The sequence below is a fragment of the Palaemon carinicauda genome, chromosome 6, assembly GCF_036898095.1.
Source record: "Palaemon carinicauda isolate YSFRI2023 chromosome 6, ASM3689809v2, whole genome shotgun sequence".
NCBI classification, from domain to species: domain Eukaryota; kingdom Metazoa; phylum Arthropoda; class Malacostraca; order Decapoda; family Palaemonidae; genus Palaemon; species Palaemon carinicauda.
The window spans coordinates 94,605,325-94,621,238 of record NC_090730.1 but is presented as its reverse complement, the minus strand read 5'-3'; the positions used below and the strand labels follow the sequence as shown (position 1 = coordinate 94,621,238).

Below are 15,914 nucleotides of genomic sequence, written 5' to 3'. Positions count from 1 at the left end.
ATATATAAATATATATATATATATATGATTATGTTCTTGATATTTTATACCTAAAAATATCAAGTCATGAATAGCTATAGTCCATTTCTTTTAGCAATGCATATTTGCACCGACTCGCAGTGGTGCCCTTTTAGCTCGGAAAAGTTTCCTGATCGCTGATTGGTTGGACAAGATAATTCTAACCAATCAGCGGTCAGGAAACTTTTCCGAGCTAAAAGGGCACCGCCGCGAGTCGGTACAAATATGCATCGCTAAAAGAAATGGACAATAGTTGATATCGAATCCACTTAAAGGTAGCAACGCACCTACAAATAAAGAAGTACGCCCTATCTATGTTTTTTTCTACACTGCAACAGCAGTCGGACTCCACATAAAATAGCTATCAGCTAACAAACTATTTTCAACTCAGTTATCATTCTGTTATTGTATTGTCTATTTTGATTCCAATGTCAACCTTATTGATAACACCGTGGTATATAGACATGTAATTGATACCATTATGTGGCCCCCTGTGAGCCAATAAATAACTGTGTTCTCTGAATAATTTTAGTTGTTCAGGAGCTATCTTAGCATTAATGCTTCCTCTACTCTCGTCCATTTGGTGACCTATATAGAGTGCCTTGAATACCCAGCCCGCCTCATAGCCCCCATTTTCGCCTGCTCTCTCTTCAGGCGATGCCCATCACCAACCCCGACTCATTTGTCCATGCTCCCACAGTAATGCTCTCACCCTTCACTAGCAGAGATGTGTTTGCCTGATTTCAGGATACTGTGATTTAGTTCTGCATCATGGGCATGAATCCACTCAAGCAATAATGCAGTCAATGAGCTTGCTGCAATTCCCAATGACACCTTCCCAGTAATCTCCAATTGACTATGCAAGCAAAGGGTCGCCCCAATACAGTATTATACCATCAAATCATGCCTCCTGATCACCATTTGCTAGTCTAGCCAAGATTTTTCACCCTTCTCAACAACCGCTGGAGGATCAAACTGCCGTCGATAACCCCAGACAAATGATCAGTATTGCTCACCTCCAGCATGCTGCAGACGGTTCTCCTCGCTAAGTGAACATACTTGGTGCCCTTTGTGTATAACTCAAGCTGCAACTTGTGCGAGCTATCCTTCCTATTGTCAGAATTTTGCCCATGAAAGACTTATTAACTAAAGTCAATTCCAGGTCTTACTCATCAACTACCTAATCCCCAGCTCCCACCAACCCCACTCTCCACATAAATACAGAATGCTCCTAGATGCCTTTTCTCTTTATATCTAGAGTCTTCTCCAAGAACTACCCCATATGCACATGGTTCTGCCAAACATCATATCTATCAGTATATCAAGATGATGGGGTCGCCAGTGTTTCCAAGATTCAGATATTTTCTACCAGATTGTTTAACAGCTGCCAAACAAATAATTGTTGAAATAGAAGATATGGGCCTTTGTCAAAAGGCTCAAAGCCCACAGTCGTCGTCCTGATACATAATTCTGATGAAAGATGGATCCCTACGCCCTTGTAGGGATACAGGCTTCTTAATATGCAGATAGAGCCAAACCCCTACCCACTCCCCAACATCTCCGACATCACCACCTCCCTTTGCAGTGCTAAAGTATTTTCAAACCTTGACCTCTTGCTGGGGTTGCACTGCATTTATTTTATACACTCTCATACACTACAATGCTATTGCTTTTTTATTACCTTTTTAACCTTGCCATTACATGTTTCATATTGTTTGATTTTTTGTGCTATTGTTAACCTCAATTGTTTGTATATAAGCTTGTTATCTTGTTGTGTAAAGTTACTTACATTCAGCTGGCCTCTATGTTAGCGCTTAACAGCTACCTTACAACAGGGTATTATCAGGTGCCCATGAACCTAGAAGACATCCCCAAGACCTCCATATGCTCTCAATATCTCCTGCATTGGCCATTGTAATTCAGGGGCCACATTTCAATGACTTATCGATGGTATCTTGGGGACCTTCGTTTCTGTGAATGTTTCGTAGAAGACATAATATTCTCCCCTTCAAAAGAATACCACCTACATCACCTACATATTTCCCTTGACTGCCTGCAGCAAAACGTCCTTTTAATAAGGTATGACAAGTGTACCTTTTGTTCCCAAGAAGTGGCATTCTTGGGTCATCTCATCACTATTGAGGGGGTTCACCACTCCCTGGAATGTTATCACCAGTACAGAAGTTCCCTAAGCCCTTGAACATCAAAGCATTGCATGAGATTTTAGGCATGGTGAACTACTATCACTGGTTCTTGCCAGCCATCATCGCCACTTATGACCCCCTCTACAACACCTTAAAGGCAAGGAAAAACACGTGAAGTGGGGCCCCTTTCAAGAGGCAGCCTACTTCAAAGCAAAGAAAGCCTTATCAAATGCTGCTGCTCTCACCTTTGCTGTGCCAACTCCACCCCTCCTACCCTCCACCAATGCCAGTGATATCACTGTAGGGTAGAACTCAAACAAATGATCAACAGATCACCCCATCCATTGGCCTTCTCCAGTAGAAAACTTTCTAAGGTAGAATCCAGCTATTCCACCTTCAACCGCAAATGACTACTGGTGTATTCTGCCCCTCTTGCATGCTTTCACTTGATAGTTCAACATATGGTCTACCCATGAACACTAAAACCTTTTTGCCATTTCTGAATAAAACTGTACTCTTCAATATATCCATGATAAACTGAATCCCATCACTAACACCCTCATTAGAAACACGTTAGCTCCCGTCTACCTGGGAATGGATTATAAGGGCATGGCAGGAGCCCAGCAAAAGGACCCCGAGGGCCAAACCTGCTTGTCCATCCATTGGTAAGACGTTGCCCATAAAGACTCCATTATACTCCTCTCTGTGATGTCTGTCCCAGTAGGCCACACCCATGGATACCTTCCTTGGCATCTGTCATACTCTGAATGCTTTCATCATTCGTGGTAAAGAGGGTATGATCACTCTTGACTGTCTAAAACCTGTGTATCTCCTGCAAGAAGACCCACCAAGTGTACAACTCTCCAGGGCAGGTTGCTCTCTTTCACATACAAGTTTCTCATGTCCACGAATAATAAGACATCAGAATATAGGTTTTTCACTTTATTACAAAAGGTTCGTGAATACACTTTTTACAGCAACATATTCTCAGGCAAAAGCCATATTGTTCTGGGAGCGCTCAAGTACTACTCCGACTCCTTCTGAGCAAGTAATGCAATGCTGTTCTGTCAATATTCTGATACACCCAGATTTGTGGAAATCTCCACTGTTAGGAAAATATACGGTTACCATACGACTTAAGACATTTCACCTATCAGACTTAAGACACATCATCTACAAGAGAGTTCAATGATCTTGCACAATAATTTGTGACAGTCATAGTATGCTTAAAAAAATCCATTGATCTTACATTTTGTATATTTACTGTGCAAGGATTAGGACACAAGGCCCCCCCCCCCCCCACCTATGCTCCTTACCCTGGAGAAGGCACTTACTCTCTCTAGTCTATATGGTATATAGACTACAATTCGATCCAGAATAAGACATGCCATGTAATAGACAGAAAGGCAAGATAAAATATGTATATAAATAAAAATCTGGGCCCCCACCCCCAAGAAAAAATAGGACATCTTACACATGAAAATAAAAAATGAAATATTGTATATAGAAATATACACATTAAATGGAAAATAGTTCCTCTTATTTCTTCTTATGACCTTAATAATTATGATAGTGAATTGTCGTCTCCTCCTACGTCTACTGACTCAAAGGGCCTCGGTTATATTTCGCCAGTCGTCTCTATCTTGAGATTTTAATTCAATACTTCTCCATTTATCATCACCTATTTCGTGCTTCATAGCCCTCAGCCATGTAGGCATACTTTTTGTTGTGGGCAATACAGGCCTAAACGGGAGTAAACATTCCTTCATCCTTTGATTTCACTTGTCCAGGTGTTCGGCATAATTTCGCAACACAGAGCACCACCACCGTTTTGCCATTTACAAAATCAGTACTTCGCATACTCTTGCAACTATCGATCAGTGGTCTCTAGTCATTTCCCGAGAAAATCTTGCAGCTTCAACCTCTTTCCCATATCAAAATTCTAATTAAGTATAAGGTACTCACATTTATGCATATTCTAACTCTGCCTCGCCTCGAGGCTGAACTTTAATCCCTTCGGAAACCACACCAGTCCCTGCAACCAGGAGTTATATAAATACATCAGTAATATAGCATATGCCTGACAGATCACACCTGACCTATTTAACCTCTCTCTGTTTTTTTCAAGGTTACTCAGCAGTATATCATACTTATCAATAAACACAGCAAAATTATCCCAACACTCTACTTCACTACATTAAGCACCCACATAAGAATACATTGTTATCATCAAGTGTATTTAAAACACGTGAAAAGAAGAAATAAGGTCTGTTGAAACAACAACAAGAAATTACTACTCATCAACTCAAGGAATGTCGCATATGCAGGAGTAAAGGGTTTACTCTCTGATTGACATTTTTGAAAATTACCTTTTTTGGGAGCCACATGTATATGTGCCTGCTGAGTTTGAACACTGCTCCACTAATAATGTTTTGTATCATTACTGTGTTAGATTTAACCATCTTTGTTCAGTATGGAGCAAAATACACTGGCTCTAGTTTGTGTGTCCTAGGTTGTAATTGCTTCAAATACACACGGTTGCCCACAAATACGGTTTTGAACTATCCAGTATACTTTAAGCTGTGTTTTTCATTACCTCTATTCGCTCCACTTAAGACAACAACTCTGGGAGCGAACAAAGACAGAAGACATCAAGGCAGGAACAGAAAATTCAGGATGTAAACAAACCGCCATTAACAATGCTCACCTTTATTTCGTTAAGTCAAATACAAAATTTCCCAGATAGCTCTTGGTAAATAAGTATCAGTTATTCAAACATAAACAATCATATATTACACCCAAATTAATATAAGCAAAGAATGGAAAAATAAAGAAAACCATTTACAAACAAATTAATCAAATAGGACGTTTACTCATATCCAACATTCTCCCCACCATAGGAGTACTTACCAATACTCCTATATACATAAAGGATCAAACGCATATATAAGGTACAGTATTACAAAGTCAATTTATCTGGAGCCCTTACAGCACGACCCTTACGTGTATATGACAATGTATGTTCAACAACAGGTTGAGCAGTACTACATTCACCTTTATCAACATCCTCGCAAGAATTAACAGAAACGGGTCCAGACAAAGAATTCTCATGAGTATCACTACAAGGTACATTATAATCAGATACTAGGTCAGAGGCACTTGAAATCTCAAGATCATGTAATTTTTGAACAGGTCTATTGATAACACCCTTTGAAGTTTCAACATCAACACTTCTAATGAAACCATCTTTACCCGGATACACTTTTACAATAACTCCAAGTGGCCAAGACAACCTAGGAACATTATCTTCACTGACCAACACCATAGATTCCTTTGTTTAAATTACATTTAGACACAAAACCTTTAATGTTACAGGGCAAATTTCTTATATACTCCAAACTCCATTTCTCCCAAAACTTATCTAACTACCTTTGGCGGGCAGATTCTCGCATACACAAGTCTGTGGAAGTTACGCAAGAAAAATGTTCATCAACATTATCCGGTTGAAAACCAGCAGTACGACCAATAAGAAAATATGAAGGAGTCAAAGGATTAGAAATGTCAGGTTCTTCTCCCACAAAGGTTAAAGGCCTTGAGTTGATGCATTCTTCGACTTCATGCAGTATAGTTTCTAATTCACATTTAGATAGGCATTTCGTACCTAAAGTTTTCTTGAGAGCCGACTTAACTGACCTTATCAAGCGCTCCCACCAACCTCCCCACCAAGGAGCACGGGCCACAATAAACTTCTACTGAGGAGCTAGTGGGCCATAATGCTGCGTCAAGACATGAGAAGCACTAACAAATGTTTTTGCATTATCAGAATAAAATGTTGAAGGAATACCACGCCTTGATGTAAATCTACGTATGGCAAGAAGACAATCTGGCAGAGATAGAGAATCGGTAAGCTCTAAATGTACAGAACGTACAACAGCACATGTAAAGAGTAAAATATACAACTTCTTGAGGGGCATGTCAGCACAAAACAAAGGGCCAGCATAATCTAAACCAGTTACAGTAAAGGGAGGAGCAGATTTGACTCGTAGTTCAGGAAGAGGAGCTACAGGCTAACGGCAGGCCTTCAAATCTTGCCTGCGGCAAGACACACATTCTCTACATACAGCCTTAGCAAACCTTTGAAGTCTAACAATCCAGTAACTATTTCTCAAAGTAGACATAAGAGTAGACACACCAGCATGTTTTAAAAGAACATGTTGGAAGCGAACCAAAGCCTTCACTATATGACTTGGGGGAAGAATAATAGGATGCTTGCTTTCATAGCACAGATCAGAGTACTCTAAACGACCTTTGATTCTCAAAAGACCTTCATTATCCAAAAAGGGGTCTAACTTATTCAAAGGGCTTCCCTTTTTAAGCTGTTTACCTTGAGTTAAAGCTAGGATATCCTGAGGATATACTTATCTTTGCACACAATGAAACAATTTTGTCTTAGCCTTGGTTAACTCATCATAAGTCAATGGACCAAATTATTTGGTAGATTAAGGTTTACAATTCTTAATAAATCTCAAAGTCCAAGCCACAATATTGAGGGCTTTAGGAAATTTACTCCATCTGAAAAATTCAAAAACTTGTGGTAAAGGTTCTACTTCTAAGCAAGCTACTACAATCTTATTACAATTTTCATCATCATTCAAAGACACCTCTACTTACTCCTGCTGTAAAGTTAAGGTCCCTTTAAGCCAAGGTGGACCAAAAAATCAAATATCAGAAAGAACAAGTCTTTCAGCAGCTATCCCTCTAGAGATGAGATCAGCAGGGTTTTCCTTACCTGGACAATGATACCAACAACTAGGAGAGGTTAACATCTGAATTTCAGTAACTCTGTTTGCGACGAAAGTCTTCCATCGACTAGGATCTCCCTTAATCCAAGATAAAGCAACAGTCGAATCTGTCCAACAATAATAGGACACCTCCTCCGTAAGAAATAGTGCAGATTTAACAAATACTAATAAACGCGTGCAAAGTAATGCACCTAACAACTCAAAGCGAGGCAATGAAACTTTCTTGATAGGGGCTACCTTACCTCTACTTAAAACTAGAGAAACCTGAAATAGATCATCTCCCAGTGGAACTCTTATATACACACAAGCCCCAAAGCCCCTTTCAGATGCATCCCCAAAGGAATGAAGTTCTAAACCCTTTACGCCTTTCCACTGTAGGCTAGGAAAATAACTTCGCTGAATCTTCATAGGGTAAAGTTCCTTAAAACCCTTTAACCAAATTTGAATTTTCAAATTTAATTCTTTAGGCAATACTTCATCCCAGTTAAGCCCAAGTCTCCATATATCCTGAAAAAGAATTTTAGCAAGCATAACAAATGGACTAATTAAGCCAAGAGGGTCAAAGCACCTGCCTATGACACTTAGAACATTCCTCTTAGTAGATATCACTTCAAACTGAGATTCAATAATAAATTCATTAAATGTAAAACAATCTTCTTCAGAAAACTATTGCATACCAAGAATTTTCACAGATTCATCTCCCCCATATAATTCAAATATCTCATGGAATTTCTCCCTTAAATCTTTACTATTTGAATTCCACCCAGACAATGACATACCAGCTTCAGCCATAATCTTGCTTGCCTCATTAAACTTGACACATGCTTCAGCATCACTGTCAGCACCTGACAACCAATCATCTACATATAAGTTATTATATAATTCATTTACAACTTTAGAATGGGGATAATTTTTCAAATGAGTTTTGATGGTAGCATTTAATAAAAATGGGCTGCTCTTATTACCAAAGGGAACACGAACAAATCTCCTAATACGTACAGTACCATCACAATTCCATAAGCATCTGTGTACATCTTGGTCCTCTCTCCGAACCTTGATCTGCAGGAAAGCCTTTGTAATATCAGCCGTTAAGGCTACCTTCCATCTTCTAAATCTTATCAATACTCCAACAAGATCAAGATTCAGAGAATGTCCACATTCAAGACAGTCATTTAAGGAAATGCCATTATAACCCACTGCCGAGGCATCAAACACAGGCCTAACCTTAGTAGAATTGCTACTCTCATGCACAACAGGTCGGTGAGGTAAATAATATACAGGAAAAGATGTAACCATTTCAGAGGAGGAACTTCCTCAATAATACAATCTCCCTCATATTCTTTAAAAACCTCATCATATCTTCTCCTTAGATCAAGAAATTTTTCAAGTTTGACATTTAAATTATCTAACCTTTTCCTGACCAGTTTTTTATTATTTTGCAGCCTTTGTTTAGCAACATCAGATTTCCAAGGTAAAGCTACCTCATACCCATCATCATTAAATTTTACAGTTTCAGAAAATGTACTCATTACATTACTTAATGCACTATCATTAGAAACAGCCTCTTTAGTACAAATACCCACAGATTCTAAATCCCAAAAGTTATTCAAAGCAGATTTAGAAACATTGATACACAAAAGTTGGGAATTTACATTTCCTTTATCAAAGGATTCATTACAAGAACCAGATAAAATCCATACAAATAAAGACTCTTGGGCAACTAAGTTTTCATACTGTACATATTTATTAGGTAACATGAACTTCCAATAAGCATCCAACCCTACTAAAATATCAACATTAACATGACGACTATTCATATAATCATCTGCTAACCGTAGAGAAGAAAAATGCTTAATTTTTACATCAGGGACACTAGGGCAGAACAAGGGTGCACAAATATCAGGTATTTCAGATGCAAGTAAGGAATGACTCTCCCCTTTAATATCAATCCAATTTAAATCATACACATTACATTGATTCCCTTTAGAAGCTTTACCACCCCCAAATGATGAATACGATATACATTCATTCATAACCCATCTAGGTTGTACTTTTTTTCACAAATTTACAAGAAACATAAGATCTGTCTGATCCAGTGTCAAAAAGTACAATAGCTTGGTACATGCCCTTCTTACCCCAAACCTTGACCTTTGCAGTCTGCAACACACTACACGTTTGAGACAAAATATTATTATTTGGGTTAGATTCACAATGAGTCACACCACAATGAGTGACATTTTCGGTAGGATTAGTAACAGAGGAACCACTTGTGCCTGCAGCTTGTCCATTAGGACTACTCTCATTTGCATTAGATTTAGTGCCAGTACAACACAAAACATTATGCCTTCCTTTACATTTCACACATTTTGCTGAGCCACTCCTGGAAAAGTGCCCCTTTCCCAAACATCTAAAACACAACTTAGCAGACCTAATAGCCTCTTCCCAATCAGCCACAGAGAGTTTCAAAATAGCAATACAATTTTCACTTTTGTGACCTTTATTACAAAACATACACGGAAACCTATGCCTATATAGGCCTACATTAACTTCGGAAGACGTTTGAAGGGCTGAGGCTGAACTCTGAAATTTACCTCTCTTTTCGGATTCAACGAAACGATCATCTGACTTTCCTGCATGAATATCCTTGAAGGTGTCTGACCGCTCTCGGCGCTCTATTTCTCTCTGTAAAAATTTTAATAACCATGAGAGATCACTCTCATGCCCAGAACCTTCTCTGGACCACTCCAAGCGGATGTCACTGGGTAACCGAGATAAAAAAAACAGGTGTCATAAATACCCCATACTGTTTACCATCTACTCCTAAAGCCTCTAGGCTATGTACATGTGTTAAAACTTCATCTTGCAATTTCCATAAGGGCGATATGTGCTTGGAGCTACAAGGAGCAATCTTAGTAGGCAATGCAACACCTAACAAAGCCTGAATATGAGCAAAAATAATACGTTCTGGTTTACCAAACCTCTCCTTTAACATATTGCAAGCAATAGGATAATTGACACTAGTCTGGGATAATCCTTGAATCATTGCTCGTGCTTCTCCTTCCAACAGTGACTGTAAATAACAAAATTTACTTATGGTAGGAATATCACTGTCATCTACTAAGGCAACAATCCTATCCCAGAATGATTGCCATTCAGTTAAAACTCCACTGAATTTGGGCAACTTCAATTTAGGCAATCTTACATTAACGTTGCACGAAGAATCGACAGAAGCAGTACCGCTTTCACTAAGCCTAGGCTGACTTTCATCTTTAGCCATATCAACTAACCTTTGGGTAGCCTGTATCCTAGGAGCTCTTACCTCTCGCCGAAACTCATCTGCATACTCAATGTCCTCTTCTAAGTCCTTGGAATTGCAAATTTCCAATTCCAACATTGACTACACATCATCCAAAGTGGCCACACGTTTGTCAAATTCGTCAACGGCGTCTTGCAACTCCACTTTGGTCATGTTCTGGTCGTCCAGCAAAACTTGCAAAGCGTTTGACGACCGAGTACCCCATCCACGGGCTGCAGCGCGGCTCTTCCTTAATTTTCCTTCCTTCATTCTGCCTTACTACACAAAAATTGGATTCAGTCACTATATCCAAATATTCGCTGCACTCAAGACAACAACTCTGGGAGCGAACGAAGACAAAAGGCATCAAGGCAGGAACAGAAAATTCAGGATGTAAACAAACCGCCATTAACAATGCTCACCTTTACTTCGTTAAGTCAAATACAAAATTTCCCAGATAGCTCTTGGTAAATAAGTATCAGTTATTCAAACATAAATAATCATATTTTACACTCAAATTAATATAAGCAAAGAATGAAAAAATAAAGAAAATCATTTACAAATAAATTAATCAAATAGGAGGTTTACACATATCCAACAACCTCTTTTCTAAAACCTTTCAGTGGTGCTCAATACTCTCCTTAAGTGATTTAGTAAATAGACATGCTTTTGTTCTGTTGAATAATTGAGCAAATGTTGCGAATTTATCAGGACAGTATGTGGTAACACTGGATCCTTTCCATACACAAAAAAGAAAGGCGTGTCCCTGAGTGAGGGATTATATGTAATGTTTAAATGTAGCTCAGCCATAGGGAGCATGGTGTGTCAATGACGGGGGTCATCGGCCACTAAGTTGCATAATTTGCACCACTTCCATTTTATTAGAGTCCACTAAGCCATTATCTGAATGTGTATATGCAGTCACTGAAAAGCGTTTAATTTTCATCAAGTCCTTGACCGATTTCACCGCCTTATTTATAAACTCAATACCATTATTACTTAAAAAAATTTTCGAGCAACCAAATCTAGTAATGAAAGAGCACAGTGTCTTTGCTAATGAATTTGCTGATTTATCCAACATTGCATAAGTGTGAGTGTAATAAGTATATACATCCATAAATACACAAATACAGTGTAGTCATGTTGTGTTATACGGGTAGGAAATGATCCTACCACTTTTATATGCACCCTATAGAATTTAATAAAATGTACTTTGAATGGGTTACAAGCATGAAAACATTTTATATACCTTTCTATAGATTTTTCATTCCTAACCAAAAGAAGGATTCATGTGGTCTCCTTAATGGTCTATCAATCCCGAAATGCCCTGTATACAGACTTACATGGACAATATGGATGGCGCAATTGATTAAAGAGGGAGGAAGAACTAAGGTCCATGGATATAAGAGGTGTTCTCAGGCCACATTAGTGCGCAGGTAGCCAGATGGTTGGAGCTGGGTGGGTCAGGGTGAAGACGTCACTCTGACCTACCCGAGGCTGAGTGAGCTGTAGAACTTCCATAATAAAATTAAATAACCACACTCTCTGCTTTGGCTTTTTCTATCTTTTCAAGGACTTATATCTTATTTGTTTGGGAAAAAAAGGTAAGATTACAAATACATAACTTTATTATATTAAAACAACCAAAGAAATATTTGACGATGTGAATAGCGGAAATTTGTCGAGTATTAGACATGAGTCGTGGTATGACAATGAAGTAATATGCAACAGATTTTGTAAATTTTAGAAAAAAGTCCTTAAAATAATTTTGGGAGTAAAATGGCTGGACAGAATGAGAAATAAAACTGTAAGAGAAACTACTCGATTGCCATATGAAGATGAGATCATGATGAGGAGTAGATGGATATGGTTTGGTCATGCTTTTCCCACTCCCCAAGAGACATTAGTCCACCAAATATCTAAATGAGCTTCAGAAGGCGCTAGAATATTTAGTGACCCAGACCTACATGGCTGAGGGCTATGAAGCATGAAATAGGAGATGATGAATGGAGAAACATTGATTTAAAAGCTCAAGATAGAGACGACTGGCGAAATTTAACCGAGGTCCTTTGCGTCAATGGGTGTGGGAGATGATGGCGATGATGATGATTAGACAGTTTAAATTTATGAAAGGAATAATGATATACACAATATATATTTCAGTTATGTTCTATATCACGTTGTAGGGGGAAGGGACCACCTTTGGGCTCTATGCCCCTACAACGACCAGCGGTAGAGTTAAGGATGTGAGGCCACAAACCACCTTCTGAAAGCTGTTTAAAAAAACAAACGGTGTCGGCACAAGAAATCATGTTTCCCCTGTACCAACGAGAGGAAGGGGAAGACGACGCGGGAAGGGGACCAAGGGTCCCTTGGGCCGTCCGTCAGACCCGCAAGGACTGGGGACAGGATTGCCAAAAGGTCAGCCAGCAATCTTTGCCCCTGAGTGTGGGGGAGGGGAGCCAGATGCTCCCCCAGTGAGCAGTAAGGGATACCCCCTTGCCAGCAAGTGGTAGTGCATCTTTCCAGGGAGTGCCTAAGGAGGTTAGAGGGGTGGAGCAGCACCCCCTCACCACCGCTCCCGCTTATGGAAGTAGGAATGCTATTCCCGTCGTGGAATAAAGGTGGAACTATGTGTGTAACGAATTTGAAGAACCGCTCGTTACGGATGCCAGCAAAACGTAGGAGTGCACGGTGCTTAACATGGCCAGAGCCCACCCACGGGCTCAGTGACCCTGCGACGAAGAATGGATGTAATAACTCGACGTAAAGCAGAAGGAACAACAACGAAAGAATTTAGGTTCAAGTAGATCTGTGGATGGAGCGCGTAGGAAACGGAAGATCTTGACGACTCCGGAGAGAGAGAGGGAGTGAGAATCACAGTGAGTGCCAGTAATGGGTTTTCCGTGGGGGAGCCCAGCGTACATGCCCCGTGAATGAGTGTGTGGTTGAGATAGGAGTAGCAAGTTCCCGGATTTCTTGAGCATGCGAAGGGATGTGTTCTTCATTAAAGACAAAATCCGATCTAGCATTGTTCTGCCTTCCCCTTTGGTAGAGAAAGTCATCTGTGTAATTGATGTTAGTCCTTATGCGTGGCATGTAGGTATAGAAAGGTCCCTAGCAAGTTTCAGTTTTTTTTTTTTTAGGAATTAGGTTTATCAATAAGTGTCATGTGTGTAACTCGATGAGTAACCACAAACATGTGATACCAAGTGTCAGAACATGGTCGGTAGTACCTTTTAAGTTTAATGCAGTGCATATGGACGTCCTAGGTCCATTCCCCCAGGGAACAGATAGTTAAGTGAGGAAGAGGCACAAACCGGTGTCAGTGCCGTCCATCGAGCACGAGAGAGTGCGGGAGGACATGGGCCATGAAATAAGGTGTCTGCCACAAGGCGGTTGAGGTCATAAAATCAAGGTTGTTTTGTGTATGTTACTCAAAGTGTTTTGTGAAAAGATGAATCAAATTTCTTTCCCTTTTTTTTGGTTGTGTTCTGAGCATATCACGAGTATATCATTTATCATACTGAGACGGTTCTGTTGTATTCATGTTTATGTTGAAATTCATTCAAATTTCCTTACCCTATATTGATACTCATTTTGTTGTTACCAATGGCTTTATGTATCTTTTCAATGTTGTTATACTGTATTTAAAAAATCTCAATTGTCTCTGTGGAGGTTTTCAGTGCTGTTACAGGTAATTGCTAATGATGGTTTGAAAATTGAACATCATTAGTTATGCTTTTTTTTTTCAGGAGAAATAATATTGCTCGGTTATTGATAAGTATTTTTCTTTTTTTGTTATTATTCACTCTTTGAATTTGCTCCTTGTTGCAGTGTCACTGATGTGTTAGATTTGGTTTTCTTATAATGGTAAATGTGTCAAAGAGTGTTGGGATTGTAAGTTATTCATTTTGATTTCTCTTGATTTTTTATCATTTCCTTTATTTTGTGTATGTAATTTGTCGGTTCATATAAAAATTTTATTGCATTGAAAAAACTGTTGGTAAAACATGATTATTTTTCTGATTTTATGCTCCAAATTTCGGTGATGATGTATTAAACCGGAATTTTGTGTTTCTGTATGACCTATTGTGGGCGTGACATTCATCTTTGTGTAACTTGCAATTGTAACACGCCAACCGGCCCTCTGATTTTAATTTTAATTTCTTTATGCACCCGAAGAGGATGGTACTCAGCAGCAATGTAAAGAGAAAAGAAAGTGGAGAAAGAAAGTATTTTGTTCTGGTGAAAAAAATAGAAAAGTTATTTAAAAAAAATTCAGAAAAAAGATAATAATAAGTGTGAATTTAACGGGACGTAAAATCTGGGGAGGGAGTGATGAACTGATCATAGTCAAGGTGGCCCTTACTGGTCGGGATAAGTGTAGTGTCAACAGATTTTTCCTCTTTGTTAGAGGAAGGACGGTTACGCTGTGGTTTGGTTGGCACTACAAAAATGACGGTTACAGGTTAGCTTGGGCTTGTCGTCACCAAACCCTCTCCCGATTGGTTGTTATGATACTTTCAGGTCAAAACAACCAATCATTGATCAGGCATCGCGATGCCCCTCTATGGGCGCTGGGAAACAGCCCATAGGAGGCAGTCTAGTTTCAGAGGCCTAGCGAGTGTGTCACGAGAAGAATGGCAGGTGCCAACCTGGGTGCCAAACCGAGTACCATTTTTCTGAGGGCTTTTTCTTAGTAACGTAACATAATCATAATTAAGGGCGCCCTTGTAAACTTAAGAGAATGTAGTCTGTGTAAAATGATCAACTCGGCTATTATTTGTGCATGAAATTCCTCTCTATTCGTATTTTCCTAAATTGATTGAACCCCAATATGACCCAGATCGGGTCATATATATAAACTAATGTTCTATAATAAAGTTACTCACTTGCTTTCATCCTGCCTTCTTAGTCACAACCTCTCTCGGCCCGTCATATTGGTGACCCCAGAATTCGACTTGCTCCTCCCGCCTTCCACACCCCCATCCCCCACCCCCGTCATTAGTACTATGGCAGACTCCACGGAAGTTGGCGCCGCCCCATTGAAATATTCGTCGTTCGCCAGCGGATAGGCGTTTGCTTGGTTTCAGCGTGCAGAATTCCAGTTCCGCATCAAGGGCGTGACTCCCTCACCCACCAAAGCAGATTATGTTCTCGCGCCAATACCCGTGGACACCTTCCTGGAAATATCCGACTGGCTTTGTGAACAAGGAGACACCACAATAACGTATGATGCCATCAAAACATACCTTCTGCAGCAGTACTCGCTGTTGCCAGCCGCCCGTAGAGCAAAGCTTTTTCAGCTCTCTCAACAACTGTGAGGGGACCAAAGGGCTTCGCTCGCCCTCAGCGAAATGACCAGTATCGTTCGCCTGCAACCTGCCGCAGACAGCTCACTTCGTGAGGTAAACCTACTTCGTGCCCTTTGGGTACGCCGTTTACCCGAACCTGTATGCGCTGCCATACCCGATGTCGATAGTTTACCCATAAAGTACTTGATGACCAAAGCCTATACCCTTATTGACAGCCACTTCACGACCTTCAAGACCTCCATCAACGCCTCCACTCCTGACGAAGAGGACGGCTATTCAACGTCAACCGAAGCTGACGTGAATGCCGCAGGACATACACACCTACTCCGTGACGTGC

The 15,914-nt window shown here is 39.9% G+C and overlaps 2 protein-coding genes across 2 annotated transcripts; both read right to left on the bottom strand.

Moving 5' to 3' along the window:
* Positions 1-5,911: 5,911 nt before the first annotated feature.
* LOC137643156 (uncharacterized) lies at positions 5,912-8,260 on the bottom strand. Its single transcript, XM_068376008.1, has 2 exons — positions 7,642-8,260; positions 5,912-6,045 (listed from the first exon to the last, which is right to left on the bottom strand). Exons 1-2 carry the CDS (start codon positions 8,258-8,260, stop codon positions 5,912-5,914), a joined length of 753 nt encoding a protein of 250 aa, XP_068232109.1.
* A 744-nt stretch (positions 8,261-9,004) lies between these two features.
* LOC137643155 (uncharacterized) lies at positions 9,005-10,358 on the bottom strand. The gene is made up of 3 exons (XM_068376007.1): positions 10,167-10,358; positions 9,762-10,034; positions 9,005-9,646 (listed from the first exon to the last, which is right to left on the bottom strand). Exons 1-3 carry the CDS (start codon positions 10,356-10,358, stop codon positions 9,005-9,007), a joined length of 1,107 nt encoding a protein of 368 aa, XP_068232108.1.
* Between the last annotated feature and the right edge of the window lie 5,556 nt (positions 10,359-15,914).